This window comes from Lepisosteus platostomus, chromosome 4, assembly GCF_059453375.1.
Source record: "Lepisosteus platostomus isolate fLepPlt1 chromosome 4, fLepPlt1.hap1, whole genome shotgun sequence".
Taxonomy (NCBI): Eukaryota; Metazoa; Chordata; class Actinopteri; order Semionotiformes; family Lepisosteidae; genus Lepisosteus; species Lepisosteus platostomus.
The window spans coordinates 53,766,649-53,793,738 of NC_142614.1; the positions used below are offsets into that span (position 1 = coordinate 53,766,649).

General features: G+C 35.8%; 1 protein-coding gene and 1 long non-coding RNA gene across 3 annotated transcripts in view; one reads left to right on the forward strand and one right to left on the reverse strand.

Annotated features, from left to right (window-relative positions):
• The window catches only part of LOC148673430 (uncharacterized), a 399,373-nt gene that overhangs the window by 217,549 nt on the left and 154,734 nt on the right, over positions 1-27,090 (forward strand). The gene's annotated exons all lie outside the window — the stretch shown is intronic.
• On the reverse strand, positions 2,469-26,380 carry snx2 (sorting nexin 2). 2 transcript variants are annotated; one of them, XR_015936021.1, is made up of 15 exons: positions 26,221-26,380; positions 22,831-22,948; positions 19,333-19,496; positions 17,526-17,592; positions 17,323-17,366; positions 14,335-14,476; positions 13,769-13,847; positions 11,344-11,419; positions 9,678-9,791; positions 9,329-9,422; positions 8,420-8,625; positions 7,388-7,531; positions 4,849-4,933; positions 4,646-4,713; positions 2,469-3,001 (listed from the first exon to the last, which is right to left on the reverse strand). XR_015936021.1 is itself a non-coding variant. In XM_088629871.1 (15 exons), the coding sequence occupies exons 1-15, from the start codon at positions 26,326-26,328 to the stop codon at positions 2,951-2,953; spliced, it is 1,560 nt and encodes a 519-aa protein (XP_088485997.1). In that variant the 5' UTR covers positions 26,329-26,379; the 3' UTR covers positions 2,469-2,950. The 2 variants fall into 2 exon arrangements, 1 of the variants encoding a protein (XP_088485997.1); XM_088629871.1 differs by having other exon boundaries at positions 4,646-4,717; positions 4,853-4,933; positions 26,221-26,379.

Here is a 27,090-nt window from a genome sequence, read left to right on the forward strand (position 1 = left end):
ACACCCTGGGATTTTTAATGACGATGGAGAGTCAGGACCTCAGTTTTACGTCTCATTGTGTCATCAGAAGGACAGTGCCTTTTTTACAGTATAGTGTCCCCATCTTTATACTGAGGCATTAGGACCAACACAGACCGCATGGTGAGCGCTCCCTACTGGTCCCACTAACACCTCTTCCAGCTTCAGCTTCAGCCAATCTAAGTACTGGCAAGACTCACACCTTCTTACCTTCAGTGGGTTGCCAGTTGTGAATTGTAGGGTGATATACAATAGTTGCTGGCACATCCATAAGAACCAAGTAATATAAAACTAAGGAGTTTTACTTCTATCATGTGTAAAGGTATGTAAACAATAACTCAAAATAAGACCAAAGATTTAAAAATAAGATTTTAAGTCACAATAGGATTTATGAGGTCTATTGTACAAACAACTACAGTAATGGACTCACACAGAGCATATTATATGGAATATTTAAATTTTCATAAGAGATTGCATTCTCAAATTGGAAACAGGAGGCATTGAAGGTAAGGATTGAGAACTGATTAATGGAGAGTAATCAGTTAATGTGTACACATTACAAGGTGAATGCTCTGATTTAATCAGAAGAGTATCACAGGGTTCTGTATCAGGACCACTGTTGTTGCTCATTTATATCAATGATTCAAGTAAAGTTAATAACCTGGGGGAAGAGTGCAGAGGATATGCAAATAGGAGAATTAGCAATTGATATAGAAGTAGCAAAAGAAATACAAAAATATGTAGATACAATTAAAGAATAAAATAAAGAATAGAAACCTACAGTATCATATGTTGTTTCAGTGCAAAACATTTAATGCAGGTAATAGAAGTGTAATCTACAGTATATATGCAAAAAATAGAAAAGGTTATAGTTGATAAAAATAGAGTTTATATGGGTACTCTAGATGAGAAAGTGGAGTATTTTATAGCTGGCGCAAGGATAGCACTGCTCACTCTTGGGTCCCGGGTTCAATTTTGGATTAGTGCACCTTCTAGTGAAGAATTGGTAGAGTTCTGTGCCCTGATTTGAGCCATGCTGCTCTGGGTGTGGTTTGTGTTGGATGGAAATGTGACTAATAAGTTAAACAAGTTGATTTATCCCTAATAATTAAAATAACACTCCAAATTATACATTTAAAAGTAAGAATGTTATTTGCTATTGTTAAATTTGTGTTCATTCTGAACCATGTTCATCCTAGGTTCTGCTACTTAAATATTCTATTTTTACTTTCTGTATTAGAAGGAAGTGCAGCTTAAAAGTTTAGTTTTTTCTCCCCAATTTCACAGTCAACACACTGTGAAATTTCCAGTCATGTTAAGTAGAAAGTATCCGTGCAGAAACAGAGGAAACAAGACAATAGTTTGAAAAACACTATTTGGATTCCCCATTAACATAAGCAGTGTGCCTGATTTTCAACATGCACCAAATTGGGCTTTAAAAAGCAAACATATCTTTTGAGGGGGCTGAGTGTCAGGACAGGAAAGAATCTAGCAGGTCTATTTCTGCGTAGACACCAAGCTGTGTTTGCTTTGTGAAATCAAATATTTCAGTTTAGCAAAGACATTTTTGCTGTAACACTCTGGCTATCTTTCAGCAGTTAATCGCTTAAGGAACAACAGATGTAAAACATAAGGACTGCTTAGTGCAAACTGTACTCCACGAATTTCACTTGAACTCCAGCAAACCTTTAGTCACACTGATACTTTGAGTGATTTATCTCAAGAGACCTGTTAAAAAAATGAGTCAGGGAAGTGTTTTTTTAAATAAAAGTTGTAGACACCCTTAAAAAACTCCACTTTTGACTGTCAAGTTTCTGTACCAAATGCCAATTTATCCTATCCTATCTGACCGCTTCCTGTATTACGACTTCCACTGAACATTAGTTTTGTTCTATTGTTTTTGCTGGTTAAACATATCTAAAATACACTTTTCTTGGTATTAAAAATTAAAGTAAACTGAAAGAAACCTGTGAATGTGATGTCATCCACAACCAAATTCTGCACAAGAAGTGAACACTCAGAAGAACACAATTAGGTGAGATTTTCTAAGCATGGTACCTATAGAGGAACTAATTATACCTTTATTTTCCCAATTAAATCAATTGAGAACATTCTGATTACAAACTGGAAGCCTATTTATACAGTGGGGCATTTACTGGAGCAATCCAAGCGAACTTCCTTCAAAGGAACAGCCGCTTGCCACCTGGGATTTGAACCCACAACCTTTCAGTCCAGAGATCTAACACTACTCCACAATGTTGCCTTATACACTGGTCCTCCTTCTCTAAACAGCAATGTTCTCTGAACATTAAAAAAAATATCAGCAGTATTTTGGGCATTTTTGTGTGATTTTATTTTAACTAGGCATCCTGCAAAGCTCAGAATATTTAAGTTAACTGAGTGAATACAAAACAACAGTTTTACTCCACACAAAATCACACCACAATGTCTCATGGGGTACATTCCTTTATTATCACTATAATAATCAAAAAAAGGTATGATTTCTGTACAGGAATGTAAAGTTAAATGAAAGAAGATTTTTTTTTCCATTGATTTTGACAAAGATTTAAGAACACAAATGTTCATTTAAACTGAAATGTTCAAGGTTTTGGGCTCACACAGTGCACGTTTAGTGCATTGAAAACAATAAAAATAATAAAAAATAAGACAAAGCAGTAGTGTTTAATTAAACAAAGTACTGCAGAATATCATGCCACAGTCCTTTTAAATTTTGGATTGTAACAAGACATGCAGTTTCTTCATAAAACAGCACAGGATAAAAAGGAGCCACAAGTTTGAAATTTTAAAATATTCAGTGGTTTATTGGGTGGTAATTAAGATTCCTTTTCCGTGCAATTTTTCTTTAGTGTGGAATTGCGATGTAAACATGAGAAGTGTCAACAGCATCTTCTAAAATGGAATCCTCTTTCGTTCAGGCTATCGCTTTGGCTTCTGGCAAGAATGCCTCCCAGTATTTTATCAGCTGTGGAAAGAAGCACACCAATGTTTAATAAAGTGAGAAGAGGTATATCCCTGCCAAAAATCTTGCAACATGTTCCAATAGTTTTCAAAAGCCTACCTGTCTCTCAGATTTATATGCTGCATATAGACAAAAACATATACATAGTTTTTTTCAAACATATACATGGTTTTTTATTAATCCCCCTTCAAAAAAGAACTCTGAATTCAACATTTCTTGGATTTGTAGTGGTTAATGCTGAGTGATTCTGATTTTTATCCAATATACAAAATTCTCTTTTGGTGTTTTCATTTTTTTTATTTTACTTTTTTTCTCTGCTTAACTCTTCTGTCTTTTTAACATATTTATGAAAAAGACTTTGTTACAAAAGGGTCTTCCTATTGTATCCATCTCCATAGGAAATTGTGGCACTGCCAATGTACTGAATACAAATACATTTATAGAATAGAATAAAATAGCAAGGATGCACTCCCATATTTCAAAGAGGGCTTGTTGAAGGAGCTTATTGACTCTAGATGGCTGGATATAAATGTACTGCAAGTGCAATTAACCTAATCACTACTACAGCACTAATTTGTCTCAATAAAACAGAACACCACATTTAAAAAAGGCTAGGATGATTTTAAAGGTTCTTCACAGGTTGTACATAAAAGTAAGGCAATCATAATAGAACAAAAACAGCATATGGAAAGTAAAATTTCTGACTAATCCCTAAGGACTGACATTTGTTTCATGTTACACTTTCAGGTAACTTTATCATTTTAATAAAGTGTTAAGATTTTTTTCTCTCCCACATTCTTTATTTATCCTCATTCAGGCTTTTTTATATGAAGGAGTGCCGTTCTTCTCAGGTGACATCACCTTTAGGATGAGGCTCACAGCATTTTTCCAATTCCCACTTACATCTCCAATGAACACCTCTTTCACTCATGCTTAACTGAGTATTTTAAAATTCAAAGATGGTTTATTTCTAGGGGAGATGGGAGGTGGGCATCAAAAAATTCTCACACAGCACCCTCCCAGTTACACACCTAGTGACAGCGCTCCCTGATTTGAGCAAAGCTGAATGTACTTCTTAGGAAATGTGTTTTTTTTTTCCCATTTAACAATGCACTTCAGGACATGAAAAATCCTGGGGTACCAATTGTAATTCTTTGGTCTTTAAACCCTGATAATTTTTATTCCATGTAAATTCTCATTTAAAGGAACTCTTCATTGCCCAGAAATACCACTATTTTGAGCTCTCTGGTGGTTTTCAGCTACTAAAAATGTTGGAAATTTCCTTTTAACCAATGCATTTAAAAAAAACATAAAATCTCCCAACATGTGCATACATGAAACCCTTCAAAAGGGTTTGTGTTTAAGCAACCTATTGGTTCATGTCCATATGTCCAAGTATGTAACTTAGAAGTTCCAAGTAAATTAAAACTCAGCTATAGTCAGAATACATTATCAAAACTGGGTATCCTTGCAATAGGACACACACATGACAACTGTTATTAATAATAATGGCAAAATAGATTTGTTAGTTTTATATCCATGGGGTTTCAAACCAAGCAGTCTGTTATAAATGAATAACAGTTGTGATGGAGAAAAAGTGCTTATATAAAACACTATAAAAAATATTTATGAAAAAAGCACAGGTACCTGTTGTTGTGTCTGCACTAAGGACTCCAAGTACTTAATGATAACGGCTTTGAAGTCCGTCACTCGTTCTTTCTGTAGGCAGAAAAAAAAGGTCACATTAAAGTTTTAGAAAACAAGAATGTCAGATTATTTTGTGTTGGATGGAAACACAATTTAACATAAGGAGTTCAGACTGCCTTGAGAAGATACTTTGTAATCTGTACATGCCTCAAATCTTCCTACTTCTTTGCGGATGGTTTTGGAGATTTGTTCAAAGTCTCTCTCTCCTTGCTGGACTTTAACCTCCCACTGAAGAGAGACAAAATGGAGAGAATGAGATAAGAGTTTAATGTCAAGAAGTAATATTATGGCATGTTTTGGCATGTTTTAGTCTGTTCATCAATTTAGCTAAAAAGTTCCTGGGATGGGACATTTTTTTAAGTTACAGGTCTTTATAAAATAACAGCAGCTTTAAAATAAAGAAATTTAGAGTGACACAACTAGTCTGGAATAAATAAAAATACTACTATTTCTAATTCAAAAGTATTCTACAAAAACAGTATTAGCTAAACAGAAAATTAAAATGTAGGTGATTGGATGATATTTTCTGACCTTTTCTACAAAACCATGAATCCATTTGTAAGAAGTTAATGAACAAGAAAATCAGTTACACTTCTTCAGTTTCTATGTAGTTCCTTAGATACACTTTCTTCAATGTTTAATAATGCACAGTATTCAATTAAATCTTAAAGAACAAACTCCCTTGAAATAAAAGACAAAACAGAGAAAATGTCTAAACAGCCAAAGAGACAGTTTTTTACTGCTCTATGAAACATTATTTTTTTAATTCTCTTCAAAAGATAAAAGTAGCTGCAATTATTAAGCACAAAATAACTATTAGCTAATGCTTTGCAATTGGCAATCTAACACAACAATTAGAAATTAAAAGAAAGAAAATTCTTGAGCCACCCTTAATCTTGGACAGAACAGACATCAGATATAACAGTACATTTATTTGCAGAACAAACTGTTTTATATCCTTAATTTGCAGAAAAGGTTTTAATTGTAATATTTTGTACAGTACATTCCAGATGTTTTTAGGCCAGCAAGGCTAAACCAGGTAATAAATCACTAGTGATTTTAGACAGATGTTAGCCAGTATACATTGTGTACTTCATTTTTTGCTACAGAATTTAAAGGTCACAATCCCTGTAGGAAACTGTCACGTAGGAAAGGGATGACTATAATGAGTTCCCACATTTGGAAACGGAAATTGTTTTTCAGATTCCTAGGTGAAGGCAGAAGGAAAAGCTGACTTTGCAGATGAGCTAGTCAGTTTTCAGATAGTGACAAGTCATTGATTAATGCATTATACAACAGAAACGTTGTGGCAGGATGTTCATGTCTTATGGGGTGTCTGGAAGCAGAGAAAAGTAAATAAAATGAGGTGTGATGAAAAGATGACACAAAACAAAACAACGAGTAATTTACACGAGCTATACTTGTCAATTTTATAGGAATAGGCAACACTGATCTTCAAGATCAGCAGGTTTTAGAGGTACTTTTTAATTAAGAGATAAGGCTACCGGGATAGCACAACTGATTTGATTTCTTATCCCCTTAATTGAGATTGAATCAAAACCAGAAACAAACGCTGCAATTGAGGACCAGGGTCGCCTACCCTTGGTATAAATTATGCAGTTTCAGATTTTCTCATTTCTCTGAAAGTGCATCATGTACACTAAACAGAAGCAAAATACTTATTACTAATGATTTATGAGGTAAAAGAAAACCAAACCCAGGTTTGTCCTACCTCTTCAATTTCCTTTGTGAAGCATGGCAGAGAAAATGCATAAATTATGGCAAGGCTGAAAATGTATTATGCTGAAAAGTAATTCAAATATGAGATATTCTTTAAACTGACCTTGCCTTAACAACCTTGAAATCAAAGAGAACATATTCAGTGCTGAAATATACGAGAGATTTCTAAAGAGCCAATGAATCAACGTGTACTCCGTTACGTGAAATCTATACAGATGTGGGCAGTGGTATGAAGCAGGGCTTTGGTTCTGGCCTCTCAACCACATGGATTTCAGGAGAGATAATGTATCCTTTGAGCAAGGTACTGTACATAACTAAAATGACTGAGGTAAATGCTTTGCTGTAAAAAAGGGATCTCTTTAGTTCATCATTGTAAGTGAAATTCTGTTCTCAATTGGCTTATCTGAGTACACAAATGACTGCAAACATGTAATAGCTTAAAATGAGGTAAGAAGAAAGTATTTTATGTCAGTCAAAAAATCTGAAATATCTTTATGAATTAAAAGAGTATTGTTAAATATTCACTAAGCTATTAACTTTTTTGTATTCAATAAATAAGTGTCTAGAACTATGGAATCTAATAAAGTGGTTTATAATGTTCAAGTAAAAACTGAGGTATATTTACCTTTGAAAGGATAATGTTTTAATGATTGCTCTACACAGAGAAAACAAAAAGTGAATTATTAAGAGCTTTTTGTAGATTTCTTGTATAGGAAGGGATGGCTCAAATTCTGAGGACATTCTGAGGGTGGCATCACACAAAATGAGAAGGGGAAGAGATGCGCTGAGCTCTGTGATATTCAGTGTACTACAAGGGGCTGTCACTCATCAGTGATGTCAAAATAACTGGACGTTCCTCTGAGCCCCATTCCCCTTTCAGGGGCAGTGCTGAACGATGTACTCCAGAGGTGAGGTAGTTTATAAAACAATTCTCAGGTTTACCTCCTTGATTTCATCCTTGGCCTGCTGCAGTTTGTCTGGTTTATTGGCGTACTGGAGCTTGGCCTCTGCCTCGCGTTTTTTCTGTAGCATAACCTGGGCATCCTGCCACTTCGACCAAGTCTTCATCCGCTGATCAAAAACACCCTGCAGAGAAGTGACATAACTGAAAATCAGGTCTTTCTTCAATGGTACGATTTGGTTTTGGTTTCAGTAAATGTATGCGTTGTCATTTACAGTTTGTAATTCACAATCCACATTCACAGTCAACAGCAACAATGACTAACTTAGTACCACCACACATTTAGGTAAATCTGTGGATTTAAAATATCCTTTTAGGAACCCAGAATATCAGTGGATAAGAAGCTTTCAGGTAGGATAAGAACATGTTACCTATGAAGAAACTTAATCTTTTAGAAATAATCATCCTTCTCTGCCATACTAACAAATGAACTAACTTCTCTAGTCATTTAAATGGTTAAGTACAATATTAAATGCAAATTAAAAGATTCACAAAGAATATGTTTTCAATTAAACAATAAACAGCATTTAATTATACATTAATCCTCATTTTAAAATGTCATCAGCTTAGTGTAAAAAAACATTTCAGAACAATTTAAATGGAAAAAGCACAGAGATGACTACATAAAAAGTCACACTAACAAAATTTTTACTACAGAGATTAATTTGTAACCCTTTGTGTGTAATTAGTAGAAATTAGGTTCTTTGGGGACTTGCCAATCCTATTAAAAATCATTTACATGGAGATCTCTGAACCAGCAGATATTTTGTTTTTTCATACACTGTTAAGTAAAGTACCAGTGTATCATTAAAAAACATAATGCTTAATCTATAAAAAAAAACAAATCAGGTAGACGCTTTTAAAAAAATCAGCCTTTCCCGGTGGTACAAAATCTTTATTTTAAAGTTACCCATCACACTAAATTTTAAAGAAACTGTTACAAATTAGAGGACAAATCTCTATATTGTGTGATTTCAGAACACTGTGATGAGAGTGATGAGACAAAGTGTTACCTTTACAGCAGTTATGAGGCGAACATAGTCACTGAGCAGCTCTGAGAACAGGTAGAAATCTGCATAGGCCTGTTCTTGATGCAGCTGATCGATCTTCTCCTCCACTTCGGCCAGCTGGGACAGTGCCCGAGACAGGGCTGTGTGGTCCTCAGAGTTCCCCAGCATGGCTGCACTCTTAGCAAAGGCAGCTGTGTTTACTGAGAGCTCTGAAAGGGAAACACCATGTCAACATCTCACAGCTAGGCTGCCCTTGATCCAGAAAGCGCATGTTGGCACCAGGTGCTCAGAGACACATGGGTGTTTTCAACGCTAGTAGGGAGAGACAATGTTTTTTAAAAAAATCTATTTTAAACAAATCTCTCAGATGCAAACAAAAGAGAAAATAAAGCATTTTTTGCAAAACCAGTTTTATCTTCATGTTAAGCTTTACATTTTAAGTTAATCTCAACATCAACTATCAGCAACCTACTCATTTTCTAAATATGTATCTTAAAGAAAATGAAACCATGAAACACAAGAAATATATTTTTTTTAAAAAAATTGAAGCGCAAATGCTTTCTTAAAACTAAAGGCTTTAAACGTTTAAACCTGGCAGTACAGAGGGGGTCCGGCACTAGCACTTATAGATAATACCATCACCAGTTGATGGAAACACCCTGAAACTGCTTTAGCTGAGCTGAGCGATACTGTCACCTTGAGTACATCCCTTCAATTCCTTAATTTGACTTCTTTTAAACTCTGTTCTTCCTACAACATAATTTCTTCCATAACAAAGTCTGTCCAAAGCAAATGTTTTGTTGTAAAACAATGTGTTGTTTTACTAAGCTATTGTACAAATCCCAAAATTATTATTAAAAAAACTATGACTATCTCTGACTGTGTTCACTGAACTATTAAATGAACACCAACCTTTCCTGTGACACACCAAGGCCTCCACACTTGTATGCAGTTTCCTCAATTGTTGGTCCAGATTCTCAAACTGCTGCTGCTTTTCTTCAAACCACTACCAAATGAAAAATGGACTTCATTTACTAAGTGCAAACCAATACAAATGGGGTTTTCCACCTGCAAACTATGTTTCTCATTTTAGGAAAAATCAGCAAATTAACGATGTATACAGTTGAAGCCTATTTAATGTAGCCAGGTCATCCAACCACATGGCAAATTACTATCCCTTCTGTACAGGCACAGTCCTACAATGCAATTGGAGAGGCTCATTAATTCATCTCATTATTCAAGTCCAAAAATCAGCCCTTACCGCATCCGATTCATTCATCTTGATTGTCATTTTGTTGACAGCGTCGGCAGCTTTGTTTACCATCCTCAATATTCCTGCCCCACTCAGCGCCTGGGTGCTAACTGCTCTCGGCAGCTGGAATCAAATGACAAATAAGGGCAAACAAACCGGTTAACAGGCTAGAGGTTTGATTGGATGCCACAGGGAAAAAGGTGTTAGAACGGGATGTGGGGTTTTCTCCACTCTCATACATTTCAATACTGTAGGATCTAATTTTGTACATTTACTTCTCAAACTCTCAGAGGAACAACAAACAAAAAAGCTTTCAATTCCTGACTTTTTTCTTCTACCCCTACGGACCACTTTCATTAGAAATGGATGAACACAGCTGTTTGTCAAAAACAATTTGCAGTGTGTAACTCACTGGTCACTTAAGGCGTGAACTGTAAGGCGAGCTGTAACAACAAGTGTCAAAATCCAAAGTCCAATTTAGCTTACAGATGGGTAAAGGAATGAGTATCTGAAAGTCAGCTATATTTTCACAATATTACAGAAATTAGTTTCTCCTTACAGCAGCCTTTGAGCAATGAACCAAACTTATTAAAAGTTTCTTCATTTAAAGTGTTTTCTTCAAGTAAATATTAGCTCCAGTTTCATGTGTACATTTGACTTGTCTTTGCTTTGTAAATGTTGCATACTGTCCTTGGCATTTCAAAGCTCAAGAATATGTGTCCTACACATGTGAACACTAACTACAACAGATATCTTTTAGACAGGAAAATATAATGGACAGAACAAAAGCAAACAAAAGAAACAATGCAGCTCATAACCGGAACAATCCTAACAAAATAACAATACAGGAATTAATGCTGAGGGACCACATTTTCAAATATGAAATGTGAACTCACAGGAGTGCTGATACATAAGAAAAATGATTGCAACAGTTCACTCAGCCAAGCCAGAGACTCAAAGAACTTCTTATAAGCTTATCACCACCTCCCTGCTAACACTTTTGTAACATTCAATTCAAGAGTTCAACTTCAACAGAAATCATCACATTCCATTATTGTGATTAAATATGTTCTTGCTTCTTAACCTTCTTACTCAACCGACATTAAACCTTTTTTCTGAACTAATCAACTAAGATTGCAAGCTTCAAGACTGTATTGACTCTCACAACCATGGAGGGTCTCCTCATAACTGACCTGTTTAGACAAAGATTGTGTACCTCATATTACAATCCTCCACTTCACATCTACTGGCTGCATCCTTATCTATCACATTTTCGCTTTTTAAATAAGTTTTAAAATACCATAATTTTTACTTCCTAGATATTCACCATCTAAACCACCACAGAGCTCTTGCTTCCATTTTCAGGTAAAGTTTACCAAATGTTTTTACCCAATTGATAACATGCATGGGAGTGAATTGTTAATGAATTGAGAAGGGAATGTCTTCATGTCCTGGGATTATGCATGTTTTTCTCACATTAGAAAATTAAAAAGACCCAAGTTGTAAAATACAGATTTAGCATCAAGGAAAGGTAAGAGAAAATTAATTTTTAATTCAAGACTACCTTTGTTGACCTTTTCTAATTTGTTAGACACCTGAGCTCCTGTCAATTCAATAGCATTGCTGTTACTGAACACTACCGCTGTATTACAACATCACCACAAAGTTAACACACCTCTGAGCTTTCCAAAAACTGCAGTACATCTGGGTCCTGTAGCAAAGTGGGATGCTTTACTGTCCTTACCAAATACCTGTGAAGAAACAAAGAACAGTGCCTTAAGTACCCTAAAATAATGCGGTAATATAAATTCATTTAGTCCAGGACAAAATGCACAGCACTGATATTTGCGAGTATCACATTTGAGATTTCGCCTATTCGTGCAAACGTATTAGTGATCTTATAATTCATCGGCATACAAAGAGTTAACATGTTTGTGTAGAAGTGCATACCCTAATTTCCCTATATGGTATTACTGTAAGCCCCACATGTGTATTAATCAGAATGAGTACAGACTACAATGTACCTAGCCCTTATAAATAACAAAATTTTACTGTGCATAAAAATATGAAAAACAGAACACTAATTTACCTTATGATCTGTCTTAACCCAACGCATTTGTTTAGAATTGTTTATAAATTCTTGACTTTTCTTCTTAAGCAAATTGTTAGGTTTCACAAACACAAATAAAGCCAGAGAAACCACTGGGTGATGGTCTACGACAGTAAGAACACCTGTCCATTCAAAAATTGATGATAAGGCTCGCAAGATTTGAAGTTATTCATAAATGTCATAAAAAGCTACAGAGACAAGAAAACACAAAACACAAAAGAGTTTAAAGGATACACACTGTACAGTATTTTAAAATACAGGAACAATGGAGTATGACAAAGAAGACAAAAATACTTCCTCTTAAAATAAATTAAAATAACCAATCTTTCCCTTAAAAAAATAAAGTAATTTTAACACATGACACGGTTCTATTGTAATTCCTTGAAAAGCAACACAATCCGCCTCTGTCTGTTTTCTCTGTGGAAATGTTGGGATGTTACTCACAGAGAAAGGGCCCACTCCTGTATTCAACACTAGACACCGAGTAACCTAAAACAAACCACCTGCTCAAACTAAATGGCAACTTTTTTTTCTTTATTCCTCTTTTTTTTTTAAATCAGGAGCCAGTTCTTCACAGCTGAAGACTATAACTTGACATCCATGGCCCCAGAGTTAACACTGACCTTCAAGTCAATCAATGTGATTATAAAAAGGGCAGAGAAATGTCAAACTCTCACTTAACTTTAATTTTTTATTCAATGCATCAGAATGCACAAAACAAAGAATACTATAGTGGATCACAAGCAGACAAAATACCAGCCTTGTCACAAATACCTGTCAGAAGGGTGAACTGGATACAGCCTGCTATAAAAACTGCTGCTGTGCTAAAGTGCTGTCAAATCTGAGACCCTAGAGTTCAGTAATAATCATTCTTCTAATATTTTGTTGCTTAACCTTTGTACAATAAAAGACCAGAACAAGAGTGCTCTTTATACTGGAGTGCTTTTACATAAATTTGTTCCGACTAGTGTATTATACATCCTCCCACCAGAAACCAACGTGCTCGGAATTGGCAATGAATATGTTTAACCCTTCCACCAGATACACAGTGTTCTAGGGAATAATCCAGCCACAGTGGAACACCATTATTAGGTTAGTATTGAGAACAGCTTCAGTGTTTAATTCAGAGCAACTAGCAGACAAACCAAGTGCATTACCAGGAAGTATATCATTAATATGATGTTTATTTTTTACCTTCATGTTTTTCTCACTGCTGACTATACAAACCTTCAAGGGCAAATAATTTTTTTCTTACTTGCCATAATGATCCTCTGATCTATAGGCCAACTAACAATCCTTATATTTATGGGTGTGATCGGTGTCTTTCAAAATGAAAAATTAATCAAACTCATTAAATTAATGCTCTGATTTTTAATTGGTCAACTGGCAGTTTTACAAATGGTAACAGGGTATTGCACTGAACAAGGTCAAGAACTAGACTAAAACAAGACTTTTAAAAGGAACGATGAGTTATGGTAAAACAAAATTTCTAAATATATTTTTAGCCTAAATTATAACAAAGAAAGTAAACTATTACTTTTTTCCCTGTCCTCTATGTTTCATATATTTTGGCTGTATTAGTGTTGATATTTTTTTGTACCCTTGGGGATAATAATAATTATTAACCTTAGGATTAATAATAAGAACAAAATATGTATTTTAAGGATGCTGTTTATGTAAGGAGTATTATACTTTCAAACTACAAGACACTGCTTTCAGTATCTTGGAATTCTGCACTGATTTTATATGTTCTATTTTGCAACAGGAAATAGAAAATAATTATCATAATGCAGATGAATACAAAGCCTAAGAATAACATTTCATATCTAATAAAAACCAGGAAGATATTGACCTAGATAGTTCATTAATAATTACAAGACAATGGTAAAAGTGTTCTTGCTTTCTAATAAGTTTTTTGTATTTTTGGCTGCTGAAGAAGAGATTGTTGAGTAAGTGCAGAGCAGAGTTCAGGAGTTGGCATTTATAGTACCTTTCTAGTGCTGATCTTCGTTTCTCTACAAATTCTGCAGATGATGAGTCTTCTTTGCCAACTTTGACCTTTGTCATGCCTGTAAATCATTAGTAAAACATAACTTTAAACAGTTGCAAAGAATGTGCAAAACTGTAAAGACAAACACTCAACGAGAAAAAAAGGGCAGTGACAGCATTGCTTAAGTGTTTTAGACTGTAAATGTATTATCTGACAGGTTTTAAATGTGTCAATATATAGAACAAGAGGAATGGAAACAAAAAGCAAGGACTAACTGAATCATTCAAACAATCTTTGCATTTCATAAACATTACCATGACTAAGAACACAGCTTCAATACAAAAAGATGGGGAGCAAATAGTTAACACTTTAGAATAAGTGCATGTATTTATAATGGAATTTTGTATGAAGTAAAACAATTTCTTATGGACTTCATATGAAATGTACTTTAAGTCAAGGTGTACTTAAGTCATGGGCGATTCATATGTCATCACCTGTTTCCATGAATTAAACATGAACAGCCACTCAGTGCAAAATATTACCAGTTAATAGATTTTTTCTCTTACCCACAATGCTTTTTTCTGGTGCTGGAGGAACTATATATCCTATATGCATGTACTTTGTGGCTAGCTTACTATGCAGGCCCAAGAAGTCACTAAACCTTCTCTTCACTGAAAATTCATTCCTGTTGAAAATGGATAGGGAAGTCTGGAAGGGAAAGAGCATAAACAAAAATCTCAACAATCTATAACATTTTTATGAGTAAACAGAAGTACAATTACACATGTATACACACTGATAATAATACCTCTCCAAACATGTTGGTGTTGAAATAAGTATAATTTTTTTAAATGGGCTCCATGCAAATGGAGACAAAGATTTATGACAAAAATATCCTAAGCTTAATTACAAAGGCATGGGTCTGAAAATGTAAAGAATGATTTAATATTTGCAATGATCTTCAGTGAAATGTCTATTCACCAAAATGTCAAATTATATCTAAATACGTTTTAAAAAGCCTACTATTTTCTGGGAATATACTGAGCATCAAAAGAAATCCACTAAGTTATTATCAGGAAAATTACAATACTTTCTGTAGCAAGAACATTTTACTTAAATGACAAGACTTACGCAAAATCATTATACTGAGCATCTGTCATCAAAAGGGTACAATGTGTAAGTCGCTAGCTAGTCTAGTATTATGCCACAGATCATACTGCAAATGCCTCTCTTAAAGTGAAACTGCAATGCTATTTTTATATTTTGGGCTTGGAAAGAATCAGCACTGATGAGTGCATTTCAAACCACAATGAAAGTAAAATGTACATGGTCCTATTATATTGTAAACAAGCTTGTGAATACATCACTGTTAATCCAATAGAAATATTGCTCTCGACTTCTTGCCAACAAATACTCCTTTTTAATTCTGCAAGCAAATCACGCCGGAACAACTTTGTGGTGAAACATCAGGTGCACAACCTATACTTATGCGCTTGTACATCACATTTGTCATTACAGTATCTAGTGAGCAGGAAGGGCAAAATTCACGATTTTGTGTTTAATTCAGAATTTGACAAATTTAGTGATGCCATCAATTAATTATTTTTTTTAAGAGCTTTAATAACTAGTCTGAGAAATTGGGACTGCTGTTCCCCTTTAAAAGCCTGGACAAGCATAGAGTTATTGTTCACTGGTCATTAAGTCTAAATGCCACACATCATCCCAGTTCAACCTACAAATGTTCAACAAGGCTCAGGCTTAGAAGGTCAAGCATCCAAGGCATAACTGGCACATTCTGAACTTGTGAGAAACTTTTGTTACACCAGTAGCATGAGGATGTGCATTTTAGAGTGAGAGGTCAGGTTGCCAACATTTCTGTGTTACGACCTGGCAATTTTGAGGCTGTGCAACTGGCAGTGTGACAACAATCACGAAGATGGAAAGTGATGATATGTCGATCTTGGCAAACCCGTGGTCTATCCTTGATGGCCTATGTTTGGCTGCAATGTTTTAAGAGATTAGAAAGTGCTGGTCCTGAATACCCCTGTTGGCAATTTATAGTACAGTAACTTAGCCAAGCCTCTTACAAACTGATTGCTGATTGAAGGCTCTGATCTCTTGATAAGCAGGGCATATTGGTTCTGTTCCATTTTACTTTCTTGCTTTCGACCAGACTTGACACCCAACAGGTTAAATCACTTCTTCACCTGGGCCAAAATCTGCTCCATCACAAGTGAGGCAATGTAGTGTTTATGCAGAACGTACTGGAATGTGTCACGGTCAGTCATTAACGGTCAATTAATCAAACTGACTCTGTATGTATATAACAATAAGCATGCATAAGCAAATAAATAAAATGTGTTTAATGCTTAGTACATAATAAACTGAAACGTAGTGGAACTTTTTGATCTAAATACAAAGTTTTTCTTCTGGCACACACCCAAACAGTGCATCACACAGTCTACACCATCCCCGCTGACAAGCTTGGTGATGGGAGCACTGTTATGTGGCTAGTTCTTACAAGCAGGGACTGGGAAGGCTGTCAAGATTAAGAAGAAAATAGATGATGGAAAGTACAGGCAAACTTAGGAGAAAACTTACTTCAGTCTGCTAAAGGCCTAAAACTGGGATGAACATTCACCTTTCGGCTTGAACCAAGTCCTGGGCCAAAGCTAAACTAGTGGCTTAATAAGAAGAAAATGAATATCTTTGAATGGCCCAGTCAAAGTCTTTTCTTCCATCCATCCACCCATTTCATATCCACTTAATCCCATACAGGGTTGCAAGGGAGCCAAAGCCTATCCTGGAAAGCAACAGGTGCAAAGCAGGATAAACCCCTGGCCAGGAAGCCAGTCCATCACAAGGCACACACAGACACAAACATGCACACACTTGCACCAGGACCAAGAAGGCAATTAATGTAGCAGTACGTCTTTGGACTCTGGGAGAAAATCCAAGTAAACGCAAAATGCAGGAGAATATACAAACTCCATGCATATACTGTAGCGCCAAGATCCAGAATTGAACCCAGGGCTCCAGCACTGCAAGGCAGCAACACTAACCATTGTGCCACCATTCTTACAAGTAAAGATAAAAAAAATCTCTGGCAAGACATGAACATTTCTGTCTATCCCCAACCGACTTGACAGAGCCTGAGCAAGAGATGATGAAAATTGCACCAAGCCAGTGTCCAAACTTGGCAGTGCTACAATTGATGCTTCCACCAAGTTTTCACTCAGGTGGGAGTATATTTCAAGATATTTTCATTTTCTTGTGTTTCTTTGCATTTTCTGCTGCCATTCGATGTCTTTCATACACACAATACTCTAGTTTGAGCATCTGGGTTTGAATTAAAAATATTTGCTTTAAAAATGTGGATACATAATAATGTAATTCAACAAAATGGGACAGCATTGGAAGGGCTTGAATACTTTTACAAGGTACTGCTAGGCTATTTGTTAACACTAACCACTTCAGAATGTATCATCCAATTACAAACATTAATGTTAGCCTGTTAATTTCACAAATGGCAAAAACAAGGAGCCTATTCTTACCTTTGTTGTTACTTTGTAAGCCATATAAGCATTCATTCCATCCCCTTAAAATGAAAAAAACAAGCTTAAGTACTGTCACAGTGTCACTGTGAAAAAAATCACAAAGTATTTCGCAACCAAATTAAGTTTATGAGTACGTTATTCTACGGTTTTCTTTTAAAATCAGGTATTTATAAAATGGGCATAAAAATAACCTAACTCACCAACTTTTTCTGGATCAGACACAGAAATCCTTACATCAAATGAGTCACCATTTGTTTCTTCTTCTATCTATTAGGGGAGAAATACATTTTAATTGGTTTTTGTAGTAATAAATGTATTTCAAGAGGATCGTTCAAGGAAAATAAAAAGATAATATTTAAATGACTGCTTACTGACATACTACTTGAACACATTTAATATTTCATTCACATTAGCCAAACCACATAGTATTTACAGGTCTAAAGAAATAAAGGTCATGTAAATGATTAAACAAACACTGTTATACTATAAACCACTTTTAAGGACAAGCAAAATCAAGTTTCTATGCTAAAGGATCATCTGAAACAAATGAAACGTCCGATGAATTGTGCGACTATGACTTTTTTTCTGGATTTTGGGAAAAATCCAAGTCACTGTGTCCGTCCATGGGCAATAATATAACAACTTGAGGTTAATTTCACCCTAATTTGTAACAAGAAAGAATAAACTGTTTCAGGTTTAGAGCCCTTTCCAGTTTCTACACATCAAAAAGTACTTTTTCCTCCTTCTTATTTTTTATTCACTCTAACCATATTCAATAATGGTCTCTGGCTGTCCTGCTACATGTCCTGAAAAGACATTAATGTGTATAGGAAATTAAGTTAAATTCTTGACTACTGTGTCTACATTTAAATGAATATAACAGCTACAAGGCTTCATAGCCAAAACGTTGCATTTTCTCTCTTTTCTTTTCAGCATGGAATAAATGTATTACTTGTTTCTTTATATATTTGTTATACTTGCTGTGCTGCAGTATTTCCCTACTTAATCTACCAAACAACTTGCAGAAGCCCCGTCATCATATTCAATGAAAGACCCTGATACACCCAGAATCATGCAGACAACAGTGCCAACTAATGTGAAAAAACACATGATATTTTGACCACAATTTCCTGGCACTTGATGATCTCCCCCTGACTTAGGGGTGTAGGGATGCAAGAAGTTACAGCACAGTTCAGTGAAAGTTTGAAAAGAGTTATTATCTTTTTATGAAAGTAAAGACATTTTGAGATTAACATTTAGGTCCATCATACTGGCTACCATACATAGTACAATAGTATATCTGACAAAGCTCATCCTCACCTTCCAGTTTCTCTGAAATTACAGAGACTACATATTTCTATGACAACTTTCCAAACAACATATGTCAACAGAGCTTAACCAATTTAGAAAGCACACGGTGAATTTCCCCCTTATATTTTATGCCAACGTTAACATTATCACAGACATTGGGATGTGTTGTTTTTTTATTGTTTGCTGGCATCCCACCCAGGGGAGAAGCACTGTTCTCCTTAATATATAACCACCCGATTTGGAGTTTTCAATTATTTTAAGACTTAACCGACCAGCAACAACTTCTGCACCCCTCAGGAGAGAATGAGACATATGAGGATGCCCATCTCACATGCCCACCTGCAGTGCCATTCATTATTTGACACTTTGCAAGCTCCACAGCTCTTGAAAGGAGAGTTAGCATCCATGCGAAGAGCAGCATGTCACTGAAACAGCTTGCAGGTGCCCAGGAAGTTGCCATTTCCCAGAAAGCCCAGAGAGCCCTGGCTGACTATTCCCAAATCTATCCAGGCAGAACTCTGCAAATCCTGGACTGCCACCTCTGTCCCAGCCACAACCAACTCAGCCCAGGTTCTAATTAGTGACATCTGAATACCAACCTTACCATCTGAAAGGAATTTATCTTGTTCTACAATATCTGTGCAGATTTACAGCAGGGCTCAGCCACAGGAAGCCAAACTGAATGAAGAAATTTACCTCCTCTTTGGATCTTTCAAACATGGCAGGAATAGAGATTGTTTTTGGTTCTACTCGGGGCGTAACAAGAGCAGTAGGAGTCACTGGGGTGATGGCGGGAGATTGCTCGTCAGAGAGGATAGGTTCCCTTTCTGGACTGTCAAGAGACACTTCCTCCGTAGCCTCTGAGAGCAGAGAAGAAAACAAAGTGCTGTCAAGTACACAGGAACAGAAATAGAAGTTTACTGGACCAACGAAAAGGGTTAATAAAATACATGGAAAGAGAATTTAAGAAGAACCAAGCCTGACAGAAGGGGGAGGGAAGTTAATAAAAGGGATGCTGCAATTTAGAGAGTAAGAAGACAGACTTCACCTTAGCAGACATATTTGGACGATAAATATTAAACCTATTTCAAAACAAAATGGAACAAAGTCCATTTAGAATTTATCTACACCTGGAGTTTTTTAAAAAATATGTCGTTATTTATTTAAAATATGGAACAAGTTCCCTAAGGTAAGATACCACATGTTCTTGTCATAAAACAACACACAGAAAAGAATAGATCAAACACACTCACAAAATTCATGATGGTATGAGTGGAGCCATAATATAAATCAAACTTATTTGAAGTCACATGCTACCGTACAGTTAATTAATGTTCAACTGCGTAAACTATGAACTAACAAATAAGCCTTAAAAAGTATACTTTGAGTTTGGTGGCGGGAAATGGTGAAAACGTTAAAAGCCACACAGCAAATTCAAACTAGACATAAATTTGGCAAGTGCTGTGAGGCCGACATCACGCGTCAGGGAACTGCACACACAAACTTAGTCACTGAGCTGCACAAGCTGGGGAATGACCATTATTAAAGCACAAGGAAAGAGTAGGCTTTTGAAATGTGAAAATGTCATGAAATTGAAATAGTTTTGCTCCCACTGCGGAGAGACAATGCATGTAATTCTTTATTTCTTTTGAATTGCTAGGTCATTACTTTTTAATCAGAACTGAAGCTGCTGAAATGAAATCCAGAAAAGACTAAATATTGCCAATGTCCTTCTATTATTAAAGTCATCTCAGAGAAGTTGATCGGTGCTGTTTTTCGGCCATGAGACTGTATTTCTACTCACCAGAGAGAATATATCGAGGCAAAAATGAATGTCGACTGAAGTCACAATAATACAGTCCCACTGCTTGCAAATATATTTCTAGAGCTGTGACATTGATTTTATAGAGCTGCATAGATAAACGGGTCTCATTTCAGAACAGCATGTCTCATTATTTATTCATTTGTTTGACACCCATTTACAAAGATTGTCAAAGGAGGAAGGGTAGAGCTGTCTTTCCCTGACATCGCGTTGCCAAACACGTGTGCTCCACGCTGGCACCTGAAATCACAGTCAAGACTTGACAGCTCAGGGTAGCCTCTACAAGCCAAAGCAACGTCAATCAGTGCCAATGCAACTAAAAAAAAGCACAAAAAGAAATGTGGCAGCTGCTGAGACTCTCATTTTCTCAAACGCCTCAAGTGAGTTACCGCTCTGTTATGTGACTTTACATTGCTATTCCCATTTTTTGTCTACATTGTAGTTAAAAATGTAGAATTTAATCAAGGGATTTTGTGGGATTCTCATTTACAGTTGTGTACAGCTTTGTTACCAAAAAGTGGACACTACTGGGATCACTATAAATTGCTATGTCGTATCTACAAAAACTACAGAAATACATGCGTGCAGAGGTACTGACAAGCCCAGTTGCCACCAATTTCACTAGGTTATCATTTAAAACACTATGGCTGGAGTGCAATAGCTGATGAGGTCATGGGCCGAGTAAACAATGAGGGGTCAAACCAAGCCTTACATCCTGTTTTCATACAGAGAAAAGTTCAGTTTAAGTATAATTTCAGAGACAGATGACTTAAAACTTATTTGAGTTGAAGAAGTAGAATGACATCACAATAAATATGGTCTGGAGTTGGCCAATTAGTCAACTAGCTAGCAGTAATATAATAAGAACAAAGTATTATTTTCAGTCATTTAAGTGACATCACTGAACGTGACATTTGGTTTTAGTTCCCATAGTAAGTGGAATTTAGTCTAAAATAATGAAGTTGTGTTAAACAGCAACAGGCAAAAGAACAAGTTCTGCTTCAGCGACAGTACCAGTTTCAGCGAAATTACCAGCTGCATTAAAAATGCTTTGCAAGAGAAACACACATGTCAAAAGCTGTGGAGATTCAGCTTTAGACTTCAACTTAAGAAATAAAATTATCTTTCAAACTTCAAGTTCACATTCAAAATTTGCGAAGTTACATTACCCTGTTTTATTTCAAATGGCAGCTGTCTGAAAATAAAGCACTAGTTCACTCAGTAAAGAGTATAATCAGTGAATGCTTCAACAGATAAGTGTAAGATTACGAAACAGAAGTGTTGTACTTGCACATGTTGAAAAAAAAATTGGTTGAATTGAAATAAACTGTCACTGATGTGAAGATAAAGGACAAGTGATTTTATTCTGCGTTCAGCTTATGGCACCATTGCCTGACAGTGTGTAAAATTGTTTAAGATGAACACAAACATACATATTTTAAGATATCATACTGGAGCTACTACATTCTATTTAAATGACATAGTCTGCCTAATTTATATTTAAAATTAATATAATAAGGAATATTTTTGTTAATTACAAGTGTTCCACCATTATCTTTACTAGTAAAAAACTAATTACTCTTCTTATTAGCACACATCTATACTCGTGTTTTCTTCCATTTTCTGTTTTTTCCATTGTCTCCACATGTACAGTATCACCTAACAATATTAATATGAAGTTAAATTTCCCAGAAAACTAAAACACATGAAAAACATATTCCCTTAAAATACAATAAACAGAAATATTCCCACATTTCCTAATTACATTAGAACAGGTTAGGAAGGCAATTACAGTTTGGATTAATAACAGCCATGAGTAAAAAGTTAAAACCCCTCAGTGGCAGCTAATCTTGCTCATAACTGTCCAAACCCACAGAATCAGAGACATTTCCTTTACTAAAGTCACTGACTTTCACATAATGATTAATTTTTTCAATCAGCAAAGCTGATTAGTTTTGCCAGCATCTCAGTGGAAGACTGGCAAATCATTCTTCAGAGTTCACATTAGATAAGGCATATTTTTGCCATTTATAATCTACCATACAAAAAAAAAACATCCAAGATGAGGGTTAAAATAAGTTTTATAAAATTGTAGGCCCTACACTTTTAAAGTAAAGTTTTAAAGGCTCTCACATTGTCAAACTTTGCGAGCTTTGAAATTGAGAGCCCTTCCTAGAAACTTCAATAGGACCATTCATTTTAAAGTGGAACAAAGTTAACATGGTCAGCTTCTACCAACCACATTTTATAAAACTGCATCTGAATTATCTACAACAATATGAACCCTAGGTTGTCTCAATTACAGAGATGGCCAAAGAGAAATGGTTGTAATGTTGTATCAGATCTGTGGATGAAGAAAGCAGATTAATTACCAGCAAAAAGGTCCTCTCGATCATCATCTAATAAGATCTCGGTGGGTTTAGGGCCATTAGAGTTTACACTGATGTCTTCAGTAGGAAGGCTAGCTGGTTCTGGAGACGAAGGGCTGGACTGAAAATACAAAAAAAAAGCAACAAATCACAATGCTTTGCTTCAGAAAAACAGCAACCGTTCATGAATATTACTTGAATAAGCAGAATTGAGCAACTGGTATGTTTATGAAAAGTTTAATAAGAACTCTATATTGTTCCACCAGAAAAAAAAAAACAATCCCAGTGTTCAGAGAACACAGAAAGGAAGCGAGGCCAAGTTTCAGCTGCTTCCATCTCCTGCTCTCTTGAGGATGACAATGGAGACAGGAAATGGTTCAGTCACTGGCCCATGCTGCTAAATTGTAATATAAGCATCTCACAACAGCCTGTGATATTGATCTCTCAAGGATCCACAAAGTAGCAAATTTGCTTTTTGCATTTTATCATAGTGTCTTTAATAATAATAACGCGAAGCAAAGATAAGAACTCAAAAGACCTTTTCCTGAGTGAGACGTTCTCAGGCTATCAGACTACCAATTTGTTCTATTTTAAACTGTAACTTTATAATTAAAAATAAGAATCTCACACATTTACAGCATAAAAGGTTCTTAATGTTGTTTTGGAATACAAAAAGTATGCTACATCTGTAAATAAAGAATATTCATTTTTTCAATATCATTGAATATATCTTTACCTGATATACATGTACTCAATGATTAACAAGAGAAGATGTTTTGAAAGGTTGCAATACCTCCTCACTTAGTACCTTTCCAATTTCAGCATTGATTCAATAAATTGGCCGAGGTTTGGGATAGTGGAAGGTCATCCTCACACTCACATTTTCAGGAAGATTTTGTAAGAATAAGTTCAAAACTCCACCCAAACCTAATCAACACGCTCCAGCTTCCCACAATAAGTCATTGGATAAAAAGTACCACAATTCTGAAATTCAGTTAGCTGTAAAAGAAAGGTGTCTTTGAAAAAGTATAATTTCTTTAGTGGAAGTTAAATCAAACAGCCACAAAAAACTTTATGCAGTCATGGTTTATACTGTCGACTCCAATGGGCTCTGGAATTATATCTGAAGTGGAATGCTGTGTGCTCAGCTGAAATGCTTGGTAAAATAAAGAAATGATCACTAAATCTGAACGGCAGAGGGTCTGCTACTTCAGCCATAGCTTTTGGGGCAGAGTGGCGGCTCTGTGGCTAAGGATCTGCTCCTGTGGCCGGGAGGTTGCCGGTTCAAATCCCACAGCCAGCAGAGGAACCCTACTCCGTTGGGCCCCTGAGCAAGGCCCTTAACCCCAACTGCTCCAGGGGCGCCGTACAATGGCAGACCCTGCGCTCTGACCCCAGGCTCTCTCCCTGTCTGTGTCTCATGGAGAGCAATTTGGGGTATGCGAAAAGATAATTCCTAATGCAAGAAATTTTAAAGGGTTAATAAAGTAATGTACCATCCCCCTCTGCGAGATGTTGTGTCCCGTAAACATTTTTCTGATTAGGTAATCAGATGGAAACCACTACAAACAACATCCTTGAGAAGGTTTGTTTACATTATGATGAAATGGTAATAGAAGGGTAATGTCAGGTTAAACATAGTCTTCTGTTCATTTTTTCCATCTCAGTGTAATAAAACGTCTAAACAAACATTTGTACTATTGTTTTTTTTTAATTTGATGAGAATGAATCATCAATTTTTAGAAAATAGGACAGGCTTCAGCAAGAACAGTTCTATTAGCACAAGATCAGCTTTGCTCACTGCATCAAAACAGATTTTTTATTAGATATTATTTTATTAGATTTACTAATACTTGAACAGTGGGAATTAAAATTTGTAGAATTTTCACTTCAATTGTTCATATAACAGCTACCTATTGAGTAAAATCAAAGGTCACTTTGGTTAATCTGTGCTGCTACCCAGCTATTTCAGTAGTTAACCAGTCAAGAGTCTGCAAAAAAACAAAGTACCAGTAAACATAGCAAGCGTTATAAACTGCTCACAGGACAGACACATGACTTTTTTAACAGGAAAAGTGAAGATAAAAAGTAGAAAGCTGGCAATCATTGTTTCCTGGCTTCAGACAGAAGAGCTGTAAATAATACAGTAAAAAGCCAACCATCTCTTACTATAATTTAGTAAAAGCTGAGACTGCAATTTGTAAGGGAAGTTTCAATCTTTAAAACATCTGGAAGAACCTCCCCCCTGCTTCACCACCAAACATACTGTACCACATCCTCTCTGTGTCTCTCTTACACATACGAGTCTGAAACTCATACTTTACAGTGAATTCAAGATAAACAGCTCTGTAAGCAGTGCCTCTACAACATACTCAATTTAGACCATGTTTAGTGTTAATGACAAGCTGCTTTACAAATTGTAGGCACCTGAGTTGAAATAACTATGGGAACACATGCTACATGTTTTCTAATGTTTCTTATATTTGATTTTTGTCTACAATTCACTATGATGCTGCTTGCATTCTTCTTGTACTCCAATGAGCAAGGTCTCTTCTAACATGAAAGGGTACATACATTTTGATTCTCCCTCATATATATGAAAACACATTAAGACTTCAAAACAATGTCATCTGCTGCATTACATAAGACATTTTAAACTTAAGTACTGTGAAGTACTATTACATTTCTGCATTAAATATGCCTAGACGTCTGCTGTTCATGAAGTATAATATAATGCTTCCCTTTCAGTATTTCATTCGTTACTTATAAACAATGTGAATCATTAAAATACATCAATTATAAGTAATTAAATACTGTACAAAAAGGAAAGAAGCAGTCAGGAGGAAGAAGTAAGAATTTGTTATAATCATAACAGTAGGCTGCTTTAACCTTACATCAGTATGATATAAAGGTAACAATGTACTTGACATGTATCTCGCGAGATACAATAAAAGAAACAAAGTTTAGTGCACAAGGACGTAATTTAGTATCACTGGATATTCGAAATAGAATACTGTTTTATTCCACATTACTTTAAGAATCGTTTATTTATTCATCTGTAAGAGGGAGTAATAGACTGGCACATCCCCTATTTTCGTCTCACACATGCGTACTTACTCTGTAGCCTTTAACAAATCTTTAATATACTGGTACGTGTTGGTAACGGGTTTTGTTTTGTATACAGATTTTTTTTTTAATTAAATTGATTCGCGAATCACTATCACTGGGATGTATCGATGTCAAAAAACAACGAAAGAGTTGTCCCTTCAAGGGAAATTCAAGTTACTGTAGTTGACACTTCCCAAGAAACATCGCCTGCGAGTCTTTATAGATCATTATAGAACACGCTTGTTATTGTTTAGTTCCAAATCCGTATGTGCTCAGCGGCCTCACCTCCAGAGTTGAGGCGGTGCTGACAAAGAGGTCCTCCCCGTCTTCCACTTCCCTGAAGTCGGTCTGCTCTGCATCTCCCAACGGTGGAGGTTCCCTCTCGGCCGCCATCTTCTTCTGGCAATAATAAATGTACCAAAAACAATCGAGAGAAACGGTGAGAGTCAGAGGGATCCGGAATTGTCATGTGATTCGCAGGAACAGCTTGGTCTTGTGACTCGCTGGAACAGATGACCGACCGGCATAACTCCGGCAACAATAACAAAATAAGGGAACTAGGCACACCTTTTGGTTTAGATGAGATTGTTTTTGGCAGGTTTGAAAGTTTAAAAAAGCACACTGACTTAAAGCTTACCTTTCTCCCGGTTTTTGTCATTCTGCTTTGTTATAGTTTGTAACCAGGATTTGTTTCAATGTGTAAGATGTTATATGTGTTATTCGAAAATCTTCGTGAGCTGATCTTTTAAAAACAATGTTTTCGGTGAGTTCAGTTATTGGCAGAAAATTACACTATGCACTTTAGACTTTATCTCCTTTGTTTACATCATAAATATGATTATGATGATATATTATTATCATTACAATGATAAAACAAGCACATAAGAATAGAACATATGTTTCCGTTTGTTTGCTAGTACCTATTGATCCAAGGCTTTTTTCCAGTGCTTTCTTGAAAAAAGTCAGCAGATCAATTCCGAGATTATGTTCTATGCTCCTACAATCCTTTGTGAAAAGAAGCTCCACCTCAGTTTTGAATGTGTCGGTTTTCAAAAGTACAGTACGTTGGGTTAGCTTTGTCAATGCATTTGAGTATTTTGAATTATTGTTTCTGGGCCCTCATCGTCTTCTCTGTTCAAGACTAAGATGGTTCAG

Excerpts from the sequence above, each read along its gene's own strand:
- snx2 (XM_088629871.1), bottom strand. The coding sequence starts at position 26,328 with ATGGCGGCCGAGAGGGAACCTCCACCGTTGGGAGATGCAGAGCAGACC. Across the intron at positions 17,593-19,332 it reads TTGAAAGATCCAAAGAGGAG|ATAGAAGAAGAAACAAATGG; the intron begins GTAAATTTCTTC and ends CTCCCCTAATAG. Across the intron at positions 3,002-4,645 it reads TAGTGCAGACACAACAACAG|CTGATAAAATACTGGGAGGC; the intron begins GTACCTGTGCTT and ends TTCTTTCCACAG.